This window comes from Micromys minutus, assembly GCF_963924665.1.
Source record: "Micromys minutus genome assembly, chromosome: 8".
NCBI lineage: Eukaryota > Metazoa > Chordata > Mammalia > Rodentia > Muridae > Micromys > Micromys minutus.
In genome coordinates this window covers 52,561,264-52,579,747 of record NC_137977.1, presented here as the reverse complement: position 1 = coordinate 52,579,747, position 18,484 = coordinate 52,561,264, and the positions used below count along the sequence as shown (strand labels likewise).

The 18,484-nt window shown below is 40.5% G+C and overlaps 1 protein-coding gene across 2 annotated transcripts in view; it reads left to right on the top strand.

Annotated features, from left to right (window-relative positions):
• SPIRE1 (spire type actin nucleation factor 1) overlaps window positions 1–18,484 on the top strand; it is a 116,979-nt gene that overhangs the window by 10,205 nt on the left and 88,290 nt on the right. For both annotated transcript variants that reach the window (XM_080919746.1, XM_080919745.1), the window contains exon 2: window positions 11,368–11,402. In XM_080919746.1, coding sequence (XP_080775872.1) covers window positions 11,368–11,402 — 35 coding nt within the window. The remainder of the gene's footprint in view (window positions 1–11,367; window positions 11,403–18,484) is intronic.

The following is an 18,484-nucleotide window of genomic DNA, read 5'->3' as shown; positions in this document are numbered from 1 at the left end:
ACATGAACACCCCTCTCCTCCCAAATACTCCCATCTTCACATCCGTACACTGTAATAATGCCTCAGAAAGTCTCAGTGTTGGCCCAAACCTTCAGTAGACAGATCTCTGTAAGGTGGAGGCCAGCCTGGTCTACTTACTGAGCTTCAGGTTAGTAAGGACTGCATAGTAAGATGCTGTCTCAATAAGTGACATGTGACATCCTAGGTGGAATCCTGGCATAGGAAAGGGCAGTGTAGAAAACTGAAGAAATCTGCATTTTAAAAAAGCATTTCAGAAGCAGAGGCAGGTTGATCTCTTGAGTTTGAGGTCATCCTTATTCGTATAGGGTGTTCCAGCCAGCCAAAGCTACATTAAGGCCCTGTTTACAAAACCAAAAGCAACCCAGAAATGTGATTAAGGTGATTGATCTTCTAGAATGGATTGAAATATCACTTTACAGCTCATAAATATATATATATATATATAGTCTTATTTATCCACCTAACTTTACACATGCATATTTTTATTAGTGGTATATGGAGGGATTACAGTCTTAATAATAGCAACCTCAGGGCCCATATTTAGCTTCTGGAAGAAACTTTGAATCTTACATGTTTTTACATTGCTTGTGTTATTTAGGACTGTCATCTTTTCTTCTCATATTTTCCACTTTCTCTACTACACCCAGTGTGCTCCTCAGCGTGTTGTGTGTCTGAGAGATAACAATGGGTACAGTCTGCAAGTGACGGCAGAGTGTGCTCAGCCTCACACGTGGGCTTAGGTTTTCTGGAAACCCAAGTACTCTATGAGAGAGGAATTCCTGTTGAGCGTCCATTTGCTGATTTCACCAGGATTTATTTGCATGTCTTGTAAATGGACTGTGCTAGATGTTGAAGTGCCCAGAGGAACAGGTACAAACTGTACACAGAAGCTCACACATGCATGTGGTACCTTCTGTGGTCCAGTTCAGTAACTGCAGAAGGCTAGAGGGATGTAGCAAACTGTGAGCCCAGAAAAAGTGGTTACCTTTGCCTCGTGACAAGCACATTTCACATAGAAGACCGAGTTCTGAAGTCCTGAAGGACCAACGATGGGGTGAAATGGTATCCACGGAGACAGAAGTTGAGAAGTGTGGAAAGACATCTTATAGTATCCATTGGACAAGGCTCCACTTGTGTAGACACTGTGTGACGTTTGTTGGGCCACCTATTTCTCATGCTAGAAGCAAGCGCTGCTTACTAATCCGTCATGACTTTATGCTGCTAAGTGTGTAAGCAACCTCTTTAGTTCTCAGCAGGATGCTTCAGGCGGCCACTACAATTATTTGGACTTGGCATGTGAGGTTAAACCCGTTTGTCTGCTTTGTGGTGGGTGTTCAGTGCCCTGGGCATAGGATGTGTGTGGGAGTGGTGGGGAGTGAGACTGTCTGGAAAGGCATGTTTACTGAGAGCCACACTGATCGTACATGTCTATAGGCCAGATAATCAGTGGAGAGCATGTAAGGAATGTAAACTAGAAAATTGATACACAGATTACTCTTTTTAGAAAGATACACAGGCTTGCTAGAAAGTACCCATCTCATGGTTTACCTGTGATCCCAGCACTTGGGAGGCTGAGGCAGAAGGATTATTTGTGAGTTTGAGGCTGACCTCAGCTACATAGTGAATACAGTCCAACCAGAGAGCTCCCAGCAAGACCCTGTCTCAAAAACAAAACAAATGAGTAGATTACATCTTCTGCAAAATGTAATTGGACAAAGACACCAGTTGGCATTTCATGCTATCTTTAAGTATTAGTAGCCTCTGAGCTGATAAACCAGTTAGGAGTATTTCAGCTCTTTAGACGGGAGGTGATGAGGATTTGAACTATAGAGCAGTAAGAGTAGAAAGTCAGGTTGGTTCTTTAGAAAATGGAATGTGGCATGATTCTTTAGTTTTGATGTGTAGGTGCAAGAAGGAAGGAAGCCTCTAAGGCTCCCAGAGTCCTACCAGGGTAATGGTTGGGGAAGGCAGGAGGAGCAGGTTAGGGTGGGAAGATGATGATTTATGCTGCATAGAAATTAAGATGGTGTGGAACATACCTTCCTGATAGAGTCATGCTAGTCATGCTAATTCCCACCAAGTTCCTTTGCTTTTTCAGATGCAGGCAAATCGCCTTTGATGTCCCCTGGCAGCAGGAGATGTGCTTTGGAGTCTTGGTTCTGAGGCTTACTGTGTGGTTAAAGCCTCTGCTAAGCCACTTAGCCTTTCTGGTTCTGTCCTTTTCAATTTGTAAAAATGGAAGGTGTGTTTGTCCAGCTCTTGTGATTGTGAGGTACATGTGAGGAGATTTTGTCAGCTCGTGCACATTGTACAAAGGCATTGTACATTTCTACCTTCTTGTGAAAAATGTTTCAAGATCTTTTGACCAAAGATTTTTTAAAAAAAAAATTATTTAATATATCTAAGTACACGGTAGCTGTGTTCAGACACACCAGAAGAGGACATCAGATCCCATTACAGATGGTTGTGAGCCACCATGTGGTTGCTGGGAATTGAACTCAAGACCTCTGGAAGAGCAGTCAGTGCTCCTAACCACTGAGGCATCTCTCCAGCCCTTGACCAAAGATTAATAAAGAAAATTAGAAACAATATTAAACTTATATTTTAAAGTCCAGAAAATGGTTATTGAGGTTAGCAAAATGTGAAATGTAGGTAGGTATTCATAGTTGCCCTAGGTCTGTGACCAGATTTTTTATTTAAAAAATAGACTTAGGAGCTATGCAGCATTTCTCCAGCTGTCAGCGAAAGTTAGTGTCTGAGTATCATTCATAGTTCTGCATGATTTCCATGCAAAGCTTTTGTGTCGTTCTATTTCTATGAAATATCTAGAGGAGGCAACTCTATTCACACAGCATGTTGATGGTTGATTTGAATTGGGCTGGTTTTCTTCTTATTGTAAGGGGTTGAGTTGTAAGGGGTACTTCTTATCAGGTCTTTGATCAGTGTGCAGTTGGAGTTTTTGGATGGAATGAGACAAGGTTCTACCTTGTTCTGTATATGGATATCCAGTTTCCCCAAGACTTTCTGTTGGAGAAGCTTTTCCTTCTTCATTAGCTGGCCTTGGTTATACAGATATATATCTATATGTCTATATCTATCTATCTATCTATCTATCTATCTATCTATCTATATATATATATATATATCTATATATATATAGTTATACAGAAAACTTTAACTTTCTAATGCATGTATTACTGAATTCAGTTCCTTCTCTTTCCAACTGGCTAGTCATTTGTTGACTATTTACCTTCTTTAAGTCCTCTGGGAAGTGGAGGAGGGCTTCTTTACATTGATAATAAAATGTGCAAATGTATTTCTTAGTCTCTGTAACATTTCACGTGAGATGTGGTTTAGATGGGACTTTTGGACTATTGCCTGATGTATGTAGAATTAAGTCCTGGTGGGAAGTGACCATCCATTAGCTTAGTGGCTGCTCTGCTGGGCTTCTTTAGCTTGTTCTTACTTCATTCTGGTTATCTTCAGAGAACGTAGGCTCTCTGGAGGCTGAGCACTAGTGATTTCCAGGCTAGTCTGGGTAACAAGTGAGACCCCGTACTTAAACGCAGGACAAAAACAGTCTTTTACAGAATACAATAAGATGTTAATTAGAAAGTTAGTTACAGAAGGGTTCTTTCTTGGCAATATACATAGTAAAAGTCAAAACAGCTAAATTTGTGTGTGTTGGTTTTATTTATTTACTCATTCATTCATTCATTCATTCATTCATTCCCTTTTATGACTAGGGATTAAACTCAGAGTCTTGCATTTACTGGGCAAGTGTTTCACCACTGAGGTCTACTTCCCAAGCCAACCTAGAGAGTTTGGGTGGTTCAAATAATTAATATTCTCCTCTTTTCTTTCTCCACTCCTTTCTTCTGCTTCCTTCATTTCTCCTTGCTCTTCATTTTTCTTCCTTTTTTCTTTCTCCTTTTCTCCAGCTGGCCTCACACTGGAAATATTCCTGGCCTCTTCCTTTGAGTACTGGGATTAGAGATGTTTGCTACTAATCATGATAGAGAATTAGTAATGAAGAATTAGGTGGAAAGCCAGCATAGTGGTGCACAGCTTAACCCAGATTCCAGCACTCTGGAGGCAGAGACAGGCAAATCTCTTTGAGCTAAAGGCCAGACTGGTCTTCATACTGAACTCTAGACCAGCCACGGCTATGAGGTGAGACCCTGTGTAGGGGTAGGGGTAGGGAGAGCAGCAGGGAGGAGGCATGGACAGGAGGTAGAAAAGTACTATCGATGTGTCAGCAAGGTCAGATCCGAGTTAGAGTCTTAGAGCCTACATTGTAGAGGGAAAGAACCAACTCCCAAAGGTTGTCCTCAGACCTCACACACCACACACACATATACACACCACTAAATAAATAAATGAATAAATAAATGATTTTTGACTTTTTTGTTGGTTGGTTGGTTTTTGGTTTGTTAAGGCAAAATTGTTCAGTATAACCCTGGCTGTTCTGGAACTGTCTGTAGATCAGCCTGGCCTCAAACTCAGAGATCTGCATGACTCTGCCTCATGAGTGCTGGGATTAAAAGCACCAGTACACCCAGGTCCAAATAATGATTTTGGTTTTTGTTTGTTTGTTTGTTTGTTTTTAGGGGGAAAAGTACATGACTGTCTGTAAGAAAATTATTTTTGACTGTTCTCATATTTAACCAAGTTTCTAAGTAGAAGAAGAGACTCTAAGTCAAATTCAGGTAGAAATCAAGGCTCTTCCCACTTGAATTTTGGGGTTCCCTCTGCTGGTAGAGCTGACCTCACTATTTGGCCTGGGATATTTCCCCTCCAAATTCTCCTTGTTCTTGAAATAACATAGCATTAGAGTGCAGGGGTTTTGTTGGTTTTAAGGTTTCTTTTATGAAATTTAAGCAATATTTGAATTACTTTTACTAGGGAAAATTTTAATTCAGATCTATGAGGTTTGCCAAAAGTTCCAGATCCTCTTCTCTTTGTTCTCTAACATGGTGCCAGCTAGCCTGGCTTACGCAGGAGTGGATGGGTGCCATACAGTAGGTTGGAAGAGTCTGGAACAACCTTATTCTTAGTAGAGTCCAGGAATGCTGGGCCAGGTCAGCTGGTTACAGTCCTTTGATGATTCATTTTATGCTTTAGCATTTGTACCTCCTCATCTGTGAAAACTTGGAGTTCTAGGGTCTGGGTTTTAGAGCAGCAAAAATGCATATAAAGCAGGTGTGAATTAATTTTAAAGAATTAATGAGATCATTCACCTAAGCTTATTATTTAAACATGAAATTTGTGAAGAAAACACATGTGCCAGAGGGCAGTGGAATATAATACTGTTCTTCATTCTTTATGGGGACCTGAGGAAAAGCTTGATGCTATATGTAGTCTTTGCTTATCAAGAAAACCAGTTTCCATCCATGCCGTAATCTTACATTCTGATCCATCCTTCAGTGTCTGTATTAGTGGCATTGTCTAACGGAGAGGAAAGGGTTTGATAATCTGATGAAGTAAAAAGCATTCTTCATGGTTGTTTCTTATGCTTACGGCATGCTTTTGTTATGGGAAATGAATTCTAGCTAATGAATGCCGAGTTTTACAATTCTAACTTTTGATTTCTATTTTTGTTTGTTTTATTTTGGTTTGGTTTGGCTTTGTTGTTTTTATTTTGAGATAGTTTCCCTGTGAAGACCTGGCTGTCCTGGAATCACTCTGTAGATCTGGCTGGCCTCGAACTCAGATCTTTCAGCCTCTGCTTCCCAAGTGTTGGGATTAAAGGAGTGACATGACACCCAGCTAATAGGGAACTAAAATATGATGATGTTCATGGATGGTTCCCAGTCCTTAAAAATTCAAGTCTCTTTAGGCTGCAGAAAAGTTTTTAGTTACTAAATGTCAGCCTGCTCATTATTTAAAAAAAAAAAATCCCCTTTGTATTAATGTGATAGCTATCTTAAATCTTAGCCCCACTCCACACCACCCTTTTGGGGACAGGGCCTGGATTTTGTAATTGTGCAGAGAAACTGTATGTAGTGCCTCAGACTTGATAAACACTCATTTTGCCACTGAATTATATTCACAACCTCTTCAAATTATCTTTTGACTCCTCTTACCTTTCATAACCCTGTCTGTACCTTGGGCTGCCCACCCGCATTACTCTCCAGGATGCCAGCAGCCTCCTGTCTGGTCTATACTTGCACTGTGTTGCTCTGGACAAGGCTGACCTAGAAATACAGTCAGCTCACCCTTTGTTTTGAGACAGGCTCTCACTGTGAACCTATATAGCCTTGGATAGCCTGGAACTTGTATAAGCCAGATGGGCCTCACTTATAGACTCTCTACTTCCCCTTCCAGTGCTGGGGTTACAGGCGTGCACTGTTGACTCTTAACTAGCATCCTCTTGTGTTTAAAAGCATGCTTGAAAGTTGGGGCTCTGTGATCTGCCTGCTTTTCTCTACACACACTTTACTGTCAGATGTGTCCAGGACTCAGCTCCCTTGGGTTTCTCCAGCAGGCTCTTCCTCCAGCCCTCAGTCAGCCCTACACAAATTCAGTGTCTTTGTTTAAATACCAGAGGACTTGCCTGGCTAACCTAAGTTGGGTCATTTTTGTTACTTCCTTTCTCTTCCTTTTGTGCCCCCAATAGGATATTACTAGTTCTCATCTTTGTTCATTTTTGTCTATATTTAGTAAAATGCAGGTGCTGTGAGGCAAGGGCTAAGTCTGACTTGCTCTCTCTGTGTTTGTGTTTATCCATGGGTTTGTGAAACAAAGGCGGTGGACTTGTTTAGTGCATCTGTTGCAAGTTTTCAGTTTTATCGTGAAAAAGGATCTGTTTGCACATAGTCTGTGGGTCTAACAGTTTGAGTTGAATCACATAGGAGAACATTAATGATTCTGAGCCATCTAGACTAAAAGTTTTGAAAACTCATTTGGTGGGTATACTTGGCTTCTTTTTAGTCAACTAATTTGCATTTTACTGATAATACGTGACTGACAGTTCAAGAAGTATGGTGAGGTTTCATACTCCAGAGCAAGCTGTCCACATTTATTTAATATTAATATTAACATTACTTATTTAATAATACTGATCTACATGAAAATCTGACTTTTTTCCCTGAAACTACCTTAAATTCTACCTACAGGCTGTGTGGCTCATCATTTATATAGTTGTACTGATGTGTGTGTGAAGTGTGTAATATCTAATTCTGAGCAGCCAAAGTTAAGGGGACCAATTAGGAACATTCAGAGAAATGTTTTTCCTGGGACTTTTGGAGCATACTGGATAACTGGAGTTTTTCTGATCATTAATATTTATGGTTTAAAATATCTAAAGGGCTGGTGAGATGCTCAGCTGAGACAGATGCCTGGTAACAAGCCTGATAACCTGAGTTCTAGTGAAATTCGCATAACAGAAGGAGAGAAGCAACTCTTGCAAGTAGAGAGTGGTCCTCTGACCTGTCCACATGACCTGTGGTATGTGTGTACACATAAAATAAATGGGTAAAAAATTTAAATTGTAAATGTCTTGTAAAGATAAGTGGGATTGTGTTGGTTTGTTGTTTTTACTAACAGGCATTGTCTACCAGGTTACTTTGTTACTTAAACCCATTTGTATTGTTTTATAAGAAGATAGACTTTCCTAATTGCTAGGCCTTGAGGAGCTTTTATTTTCAGAGATCTTTATATTGAGTTAAAAGTATACGTTTGAAACATAGTCATGATCCTTACAGCTGTAAATACAGAGCTAAGCTTTTGACTTTCTGAGCAAATCAGTCCTCCTATTTTTTTTTTTTTTTTTAGAATTTTGAAATATTTGAAAAGTTAATATTACATATCATTTCAGATTTTACTTAATATCTGTTTTAAATGTACCCAATAAAATTATTACTTGATTGAAAGAGCTATTTCACCATGATTATAATCTGAAGACTTGTTAAGGTCTACCATAGTTGAGAATATTGAAAATGGAGAAAGTGAAAGCATGGTTTGGACGGTGAGGGGTCCCTGGAGTATGGTTTCTCTGAAGCAGAGGTAGCCAGCCCTTGGAAAGACTCGAAGGTGATGAAACAAATCCCTTACTTTATGCTGGCGGGCTCCTGCTGAAGGTGTTGGAAGAAAACAGTTTGTGTGCTAGGACAGCATGCCTGCAATCCCCTCTCCTCCCCCAATCTTTAGCAGTAGCAATGAAAAACATGTAGCAAAACATGCCAGCATGTATGACAAAGCTAGGGGAGCCCTGGAGTGTCCCTGTAGTCCCCCAGCGTGCTGTGTTGACATGTGAGTGTGTGCCAATCAGTAGTCATCTCTGGCTTCCCATTGCTCATCTGCAGAGTGAATGGATTGTGCAGTCATGTCCAAGGCCCTCTTAGCTCTGACGACAGGTGGCTGGGATTTCCTATTCCTAGGTCAGTACCTGGGTGTGGAATTGGATGACAGCTTTTGACAGCTTTGTAGGTGGTTGGGAATGTTGTGCTCCCAACCTGCGTGTTTTCTTGAGGTGCTCAGCAGTCTGTGTGGGACAACCAAGTGTAGTTGCACAGTTGCACACAGAGTTTTTGGTATTCCTAGACAAAAGTTGTACCCGAGGGCTTTTCGGCCATGTGCCAGTTCCTGAATAAGGACTCGGAGCTTAGTTATTTATGAATATGCCTAGGCCATAAGCTTTGGCTTGTTCCCTGACTAGCTTGTAAATTATTCTATGCCTGCACACACACACACACACTTGCTAATAGGCTATGAGCTTCCAGGTGATGCTTCCACACAGTGCACAGGATTATCCCTGCAAGGATAATCTTTGTATTTTTAGTTTTGCATCAGAGGTGATTGGAAGGAATCTAATTTCAGTAGCTATGACTTTTGACACATTCAACAATTCCTTAAGCACTTTATTACTTTCAGGTGCAAAGACTTGTTCACAGATTCTTATAGCTGTCCTAGACAGAGTCAGCCAGTCTCTTGAGGGTTCCTGAGTTTGCTAAATCAGGCAGGATAGGCTCAGGTTTGCCTTTGAAAACCAGAGTTCTCCCATTTTTGGTGGGCACAGCTAGTTTTTCAAGTTGGGCAATAGCTCTAGTTTCACATCAGCACCTAGAGCTTCCTATCCTTCCCATATGTTAGGTTTGTATATTGTTAAATAGCACAAGCCACGACCACCAAGTCTGGACCAGTCAGGGCTGCATAGCCAGACTTAGTTCCAGAATTTTTGTGATCCTTTCCTCCTTAAGAACATTTCTTACTGATGAAGTATGTGGTCCATGCACTCTTAAAGATGTTACTTTTATTTGTGCCACAATTTTGTGTCCTCTCCTGAAGAGTAAAGCACTCAGTAAATGTTTCCCTGCTTTGAGCTGTATCTTGCAGTATGCTTTTAAGCAACTTAGTTACCAATTACAGGAGTCCCAACTCCTAATGTAATGTACCAAAGTATTATGGTCTGAACAGTCTTACGATTATATAAATATATCACCAAATATGAATACAATTTTATGTTGGCAACAAACTTATGCCATATATTTAGCAAGTCCCACTTGCTATATAAAAGTATTATAATAAATTAAGGTCGTTTTATACGTGTTTATAGAGTTTTTATTGCTTGTATATCATTTATATTTTACAAGACCTAAGGTTTCCATTTTCTTCAGCTACTGTTTTATAATATTTAGGATTATGTTAGGATTGTTAGATGTTAAGGAAGGGTTTCAACTTTATTTTTTATATTAAGAATTGGGTGGCAGGGCTGGAGAGATGGTTTAGTGGTCAAGACTATTGAGTGTTCTTCCAGAGGACCAGAGTTTAATTCCCAGTACCCACATTATGGCTCACAGTCCAGTTCCAGTGATTTGATGTACTTTTCTGACCTCCTTGGGCACTGCATGCATATGTTGCACAGACATACATGCAGACAGACCAACCATATGTATAAAGTAAAAATTAACAAATAAATAAAAAAGGATTGGATGGCATACAGATACGATTATTGGTATTTTTCTTTGATGATGTCACGATGAGCAGTAAGCTGTGTTAGTGGTATTTAAACATTGAGGTTTAAGCATGGTAGAACCACTGCTGTGGAGCAGTGTAGTTAGAGCAGGCTGGGAGGGATGGGAGTTCATAGAGTAGTACTGGAGGGAAGTCTGTGCAGGCCTGTGTGCGTGACCCTAAGACAGTGACCCTTAAGAAGAGCAGACGGGGCCCATGAGATGGTTTTAGTGAGTTACCACCAGGTCTGATGATCTGTGATCAGTCCTCAGGACCTACATAGTAAAAGGTCTCACCACACGTGCTGTGGCACCTGTTTGTGTGTGAATATATACAAATAGATAAAAGTGAAAAGAGATGGGAAAAATTAAAGTTTACACTACTCAGTGTAAAGTTATTACTGGCTCTTTTTAGTTTAATGAATGACTATATTCTAAAGTAGCTGCTTTTATTTTCAAAGTATGATTTCTGTCCCAAATCGACAAAATATATGGTTATACAAGTTCTTGGGTATTATGTTTTATTGATGAAAACAGATACTATTGTTGGCATAGCCAGTTGCTGTTCAGTTTGAGCAGTTTCTTCCTTTTTGTGGTGGTTTTGTCTTGATACAAGGCCTCACTCTAGTTCAATCTGGCCAGAAGCTCTAGATATTCCTGCCTCAACCCAAGGGTCAGTGAGTCAGCGTGTGTCTCTTTCTCTCTGTTGTCTATATTTTTGAGACATTGTTTCACTGTGTAGCCTTGGCTGTCCTGGAACTCTCCATGTAGACTAGCCTGGCCTTGAATTCACAAAGATCTGCCTGCCTGCCTCTGAAATTATGGGGTATGCCACAATGCCCAGCTTTAAAAGTTTTTTTGAATTTTTTTTTTTTTTAAATCATGAATGCAGGTTGGGTTTGTTGTTGTTGTCTTTCTGTACGGGGTTTCTCTGTGTAATGGCCCTGACTGTCTTGGGACTTGCTCGCTTTGTAGACCAAGCTGGCTTCAAAGTCTACTCAGAGCTCTGCCTGTCTCTGCCCTGAGAGTGCTGTAATGCTCAGCTGTGCAGCCTTGTTTTTAAAAACTCTCTCCCCTCCCTCTTTCCCTCCCTCTCCCTCTGGAGTCGGGCAATGAGGCAGTCTCACACGTCCTGGTTGTCCTGTGCCCTGCTGTATAGATCAGGGTGGCCCAGAACTTACAGTGATCTTCCTTTTCTAGCCTCTTGAGTTCTGGGGTGCTGATTATGCAAGCCAGCTTGGTGACTGAATGAACCAACAACTTTGTATATGCAAAGTATTTTCATAGAGATTTTCATGTTTAATAAAGCCTTGGCTGTAGTTGTTTGAATATATTATCCATGATTTAAAAGCCCACAGTCATTTGAAAGTAACTTTTTGCATTTTTATTACAGGTAAATTGGGATATTCACATTGTACAGAGACAGAGGTAAGAGAAATGTACAAATATTTCTGTAAAAGCTTGTACTTGTTGGCATGACTTGAGTAGTGAGCTCTTGCTGTGGCTCTCAGTTTTCAGATAAGGTTATATCGAGAACAGACACATGTCTTCTCTGCTCAGGAAGAACAGATGGAAAAAGAATCAGTTACCCGTCCACTTGTCTAGAGCATTAGAAGAAACAGCTTAAACATAGCTTACTTCCTGTATTTGTAAAATTACTTACCACCCAGAGCCCCGAATAAAAAGTATTTTATTTTTCATAACAAAATCTGGTATATCATCATCACCACATGCTTGAGCGTGCAGACCTCCACAGTGCTTCTCTAGTAGAACAAAGGTTAGGATCCGGGCACTGTTCCAGTGGAGGAGTAATGTGGCTTGTGGCTTGCTGGCTTGGTTTCCATCTTTCTTTCTTCCTCTAAGACGGTTTTCTCTGTGTAGCCCTGGCTTTGTAGACCAGACTGGCCTTGACCTGCCAAGAGATCTGCCTGCCTCTGTCTCCCAAGTGCTGGGATTAAAGGCTCACACCACCACTGCCCAGCTTGCTTAGTTATTTCTAAAAGAAGGTTCATGATTTTAAAATAATTTTGATAATTTTATTCCAGAGTTTTATGTGAAATGTTAAGTGATTGTGTTTCTTGCAAGGTTTCAAGGATAGCATTTGATGCCAGGCTACCTATGTGTGTGCTGTCCTAGCTGTAGCAGGACACCATCCTTAGACTAGAGTAGTGTCAGCCTTGTTAATGTCTAAATACTTAAGAAATTGTGTGTCTACTTTTATAATGCACCTGGATATTGATAATGACTTTCAGTAACTTTTAACTTATTTTATGTGAAATGCAAACTTCCTTAATGTTATTTCATAAACAAAAACCAAAAATAATACATTATTTTAAAATTCAATTTATTTTTATATTTTTTTACTCAATTTTGAAGGTACAAATACATTTTCTAAATTGGCATTTTTAAAGTATATGGATTAAAGTATAATTAGTATTTTTGATGTATTTCCAACACAGTATAAGGAGTAGGTTCGATCTGAGTCAGAGGATAGTTTTGTTGTAGTTTCAGGATCTGTGAAATTTTGAGTGATGCGTTTTTTTTTTTTTTTTTTTTTTTATCCCAGACCTTTGTCTATAAAATAGGGTAATTTCTTTTAAGCCCATAGGGCCATGGAGCTGTAAAGAGAGAGCATATGTGGAACAAGGCACTGTTGTAAATGAAGAGTGTACAGACACAGTCTGCACCCGCTTGTGGTCCTGTTGCAAGGCTCACCCTCAGTCTCATCAGCCATCCAGTGCTGCACCGCCATGAGGCCGGTGTGGCTTTAATACTGTTCCCTCCTGCGAGGGTGACTGTCAGACGACTTGCAGAAGCAAACATGACATCTGGCTGTCCATTCCCAAGGCCATTAGAGGTCTAGAAAGTTGTAAAAAGGAAAAAAAAAAAAAAGCTCTTTTAATACTTTTTGTTAAACAATAGTTTTTTTCTCCCTTAAAAGTGTTACTTATATTAATGTGTTGCAGGTTAAAGTGGTTAACTTTGGTATCTTTAATTCTTCTTTTGATTTCTAACATTGTGAACATTAGTAGTTCACAGGCTACATCAATAACTGCTCCTTGGCAGCAATTATTATTATTTTAAAGAGTGTCAGGGTTGGAAAACCAGGTGCTGTTGGGCTGAAGAGCACCGAGTGCTACTTGGTCCTGAGAAGGTGGAGTTGAGGGAAGAGAGGAAGCCTGAGTCCCTGTGGGGTGAACGGGCCATGTAAAGACTGGGTTGCACTGGGCTAGAGGATCCTTTGAGAGCCTGTCTTAGCTGCTGAACTGACTTTCTCTTAAGGAAGGAGACTCCCGTATCCTGGTGTGAGGCAGAAACCTTTTGCGCTCCTGCTTGAAAGGGACCAGGAAGGTCCTGATTCTTAAGCGAGGTCTGTAGGCTAATGGAGGAAAATAAAATTACCTTTCCTGAGGCTGAAGGAGCCTGATCACAGCAATATAGTCAACATAGAGTTTTATAGCACATAAAAACCATGTTATGAATTATCTTGTAGTTTTTAAATATGAATTTTAGTTTATTCTTTGAGATTCATAAATATATATAATGTGTTTTATCAAAGTCACTCTTATTTTCACTCTCCAACTCCTCTTGGATCCCCTTCCTCTCCCATCCCCAAGGCCCTTTAAAAAAAGAGGAAAAAAACCCGAACAAACAAAAAAACTACTAAGACAGTTTGTGTTGCCTTATGTGCAGGGATGTGAGGTCATCTACTGGAACATTGCCATCTATAAAGGGGGCCATATCCTTAAAGAAAACTGACTTTCCCTGTGCTGGTTCCGTATTGGGGGTTTTGTTGTTGTTGTTGCTGTTTGTTGGTTGGGTTGGTTTGTCATTTTGATTCAATCTAGTTCATCTGGGAAGAGGGAACCTAAATTAAGAAATGCTTCCATCAGATTTTCTTGATTGATGATTGGTGTGGGAGTGTCATCCCTGGGCAGATGGTCCTCAGTTGTATAAACAGGCTGAGCAAGCCATGATGGGCAAGCCAGTAAGCAGTGTTCCTCTGGGGCCTCTGCTTTAGTTCCTGGTTGAGCCTCTGCCCTGATTTCCCTTCATGATGGAGTGTAAGTGATAAGATGAAATTAACCCTCTCTTCCCTTGCTTTTGTTATGTTTGTCACAACAATAGAAAGCAAAATAGAATATTTCCCTTGCAGCTATCAGCTGTCAATAAATCTTCAGCCAGAGGCAGAAGCTTATGAGCCCTCCTCTCAGCCCATGCTGAAATGCCACTTGGCTCAGTCTTGTGCAGGTCCTGTGTGGGCAGCCACAACTGCTGTGAGTTCATGAGGGGCAGCTGTCCTGTCACGTCCAGAAGACACCTTTTCACCCTGTTTCTCATGGACCTCCAGCTCTTACCTTTCCTGTGGTGTGCACTGAACCTTGTGGCAAGAGTGTATGATATAAATATCTCTTTTAAGGCTGAGCACACCACAGACATCTGTTCTTGTGCTTTGACCACGGTGGATTGTACAAGGAAGCGTCTCAGATGAGGACTGAAAGCACTAGTCTGTGGATATGTATTTAAATCGAGTTTGGTACTTCGTCTATTTGATAAAATATTGGTAAGTTCTCGCCTAGTGCTTGTGAGCTCACGAGCCATGAGTTTATGGCCAGATTACTGTACCAGGGCCCGGGTTTCCTCCTATGGAAAGGCCTTAAATGTAGTATAAAGTGCCGGCTACTCCTAACATCCATGCTAACTATTGCACCCATGAGGATTCAGTCTTGCCATATGCTGGTCAGTATTTGTGGCCCACTGTGTTCACAGCTGGGCAAAAGTGTTGATGGCGTCCCTGCTGCAGCTTGCAGATCACTTTCTGGTACCATTAGAGCCAGCCATTCAGGAGGAAGCTTCAAGATCAGTACTAGCTTGATGTCTCTGTGTCCTGCGATCAGCGTCTTCAGCAATAGGGTCTTACTACCATGAAGTTTGGGAAGACAAATACGAGCAGTGGCAGTATCTGGTTTTCTTTGGGGTTATGTCTTGGGGCGGGGGTGCACACACAATATCCCACCCCATTAGTTGTTTTGTTTTGTTTTGTTTTGAGACAGGGTCTCTTTATGTAGCCATGACTGTCCTAGAACTTCCTAGGTAGACCGGGCTGGCCTTAAAGTCACAGAGATCTGTCATTTGTCTCCTAAGTGCTGAGATAAAGGAGTCTGCCATCATGCCCAGCTGGCTAGTTTTTTGTTAACTTGATACAAGCTAGGATCTGGAAAGAGGGACTCTAAATTAAAATGCCTCCATCAGATTGCCTTTGGCAAGGTTGTGTGGTATTTTCTTATTAATGATTGGTGTGGGTAGTGCTACTCCTGGGGAAGCCTAAGAAACGTAGCTGACGGTGAACCTGGGAAGCAAGCCAGTGAACAGCTTTCCTCTGTGGCCTCTGCTTCCGTTCCTCCCGTCTTCCCTTCGATGGGCTACAAACTGTAAGCAATAAACTCTTTCTTCCTGAAGTTGCTTTTGGACGTGGTGTTTTATCACGGCAACAGAAACTTAGCTAAGACACCCCCTCCCAACAACTCAGGGGAGGTGTTCCATTCTGCACTGGACTTCTTATTTGGCAAATGTGGCTTCTGGGAGGCTCCTAAGCTCCGGTGTAGTATAAGTCTCATTTAATCCCCCCTACCCTGTGTGTGTGTGTGTGTGTGTGTGTGTGTGTGTGTAGGAAGCTTATAAAATAAGAAGCTTTGTGTTTTTCAGAAATCCTTAGTATTGTTTCTTTTCTGCCCTCACCAGCCCCCATCCTCTAGATTTTACTATAATTCCTTCTTTCAAATTTATTTTATTAGTAGGTGTTTTACTTATTTTTCGTGTGTGCTCACACGTTTGTAGAGATCAGAGAACAGTGTTGAGAGTCATTTCTCCTTCTGTTATGTGGTTTCTGGAGGGTCAAACTCGGGTAATCAGGCCTGGTGGCATGCATATGGACATCTTGCTCACCCCTGTAATTTTCTTTTTAATACTTTTCCTAATTCATAGAAACCAAATTTAAGTTGAGTATAAAGAAATACAGGAGAGTATATATAGATATTCAGCCAGGCCTTTTTTCTTAAGGCAATCTGGTATATCTTTAAATCAAATGTTTTAGCACATCGCTCCCTTGGGAAGGTTTTGTTATTTTCAGTGCAGGGTATTTACCTCAGGCCCTGGCACACGCTAAGCTCGTGCTGTTTTTTGAAGCCATACCTCAGCCACCTGGAAAATGTTTTCACATACTTGATTGCTAGCGTTCTCAGCATTGGGGTTTGTGAAGGAAATACTCCTTGTCCTGTCCTGACTTTTTTTTTTTTTTTTTTTTTTACTTTGAGACGTGGGTCTTGCTGAATAGCCTAGGCTGGCCCTGAACTCACTGTGTAGCCCAAGATGATCTTATCCATGCAGCTGTGCTCCTGCCTCAGGCTTCTGTGTGTCAGGGAACAGGGATGCGCTACTGGGCTAGGCCAGCTTTCTAGGGAAGAGAAGAGATAAATGATGTAGATAAAGACGAGGTTCTCACTGTAAGGCACATGCTGACCTATAACTCCCTCTCCTGCATCTGCCTCCTGAGTGCTGGAGTTCAGTTATGTCCCATCACACCATGCTTCAACATGAATATTTAAACGGTTTAAATAGACAATTAAATTTCCCATACTTTTTCAGTTCTTGATTTTTAAATTTTAATTAAAATATAACTACATCATTTTCTTCTTCTCCCCCCCCCCCAAACCCTCATGTTCTTTCCCTCCAACCCTTCCCATACACCCCCACTGTCTCTTAAATTAGTGGTCTCTTTTTCTTTTATTACTGATTTTATGTGCATACATTCATACATGTTTATGTATATAGACACAAATATATAAATACAACCTGCTGAGTCTGTTTTATGTTGTTTGTATGTATATAATTTCGGTTTTGGAACATATAATTTACACACAGTGAAACTCGCCCTCGTAAATTGTTTCTTCCAGTGTTTTATGATTACATTCCTTTTCAAACTATCCTAATAATCAAATTCTATCATCTTTGAAATTCTCACCCCCATTTCTCTTCATATCCCCCCATTTCTCTTCATATTCCCCTTCCTAGCAGCAACTGATCTCTGTTGCTCTTTTTAATGCTTTAAGGAGACCGATACTCTCTCTTCCTAGAAGTAGCTCACAGCTCCAGCTGGTAACTTATAAACTTATAAATGGATGACTGACCTCTGCTTGTACTTGCCTTTCCAGAAGGCAACTCTGGTTCAGGGTTAGGGGTAGCTTCTAAAACTACCATTTTACAAGTGTTTTCTACTACTGCTATTTAAATAGTATGTAAGAATTGTAATCCTGGATAAAATTGCTGGACACTTTCCTAGATTGTAACTTAACTTGTAATTTCCAGTTTCAACCTGTTCTGTTCTGTCTTGTATTAACTGCTGCCAATTATATAGCACTGGAGCCTTTTCCCTTTGAGAGGACAGTGGCTAAATGAATAACTAGAACAGGCTGCTGTTCTTGTGCCAGATTGGCTATATTTTAAGTGGATGAGGTTAATTCATTTTATAACATTAGGTTAGTTTTTATCATTGCTTAATCTTGATAGACTTGACTTAATTAGGCACTCATGGATAAGGCTGATTGTAATCTATGCAGTAGCCAAAAAAAAAAAAAAAAAAAAAAAAAAAACCTGAAGTGTCACTGAAAGAAGCTGTGAAAAACATTCATGCTTATATTCTTAAAAGATTTGTTTTTATTTTAATTATGTATATATGTGTTTGAATGCAGTGCCTGTGAAGGCCAGAGCTGGAGCTGTTCCAGGCTGTTGTGGGCCACCCTGAACTCAGGTCCTCTCTAAGAGTAGTGTGTGCGCCTAACTGCTGAATCCACTCTCCAGCCCCTCATGGTTGTTTCTTAAACACAGAGTTCATAAATACCATTTGTAATAGTTATATTATTTTCACTTCTGTATACAGTTTTAAAAACTACTCAAGGGCCTAAGAGGTGGATGTTGATAGAGACATTAATTTTAATAGCCAATTTACAAAGTTGATATTATTGGCATTTGAGAGATAGGAACTAAAGAATAGAAAAGTGTAGGAACTTAAGATACTGATCTCCGTTGTTGAATTTATAATCACTTGGGAGACACACTTGTGAATATGCTTGTGAGGATGTTTCTAAAGAGGTTTAATTGAAGAGGGAAGATTCATCTCAACTGTGGGCAGCATTGTCTCATGGGCAAGGGTGCATGGCTGTATAGGGAGATAAAAAGGAGAAAGCAGGCTGAGCACCAGTGTCCATTTGTTCTGCTTTCTATGAACACAATGTGACCTGTACTTCATGCTTTTGCTGCCCTCACGATGGACTGTACCTTCCAACTGTGAGCCAGAATGAACCCTGCCTTTAGTTGCTTTTGTCTGGTACCAGATACAACGAGAAAAGTAACAATGCACTTATCCAAGCTTAGATGGTTAGTAACAATACACTTGCCCAAGCTTAGATGGTTAGTAACAATACACTTATCCAAGCTTAGATGGTTAGTAACAA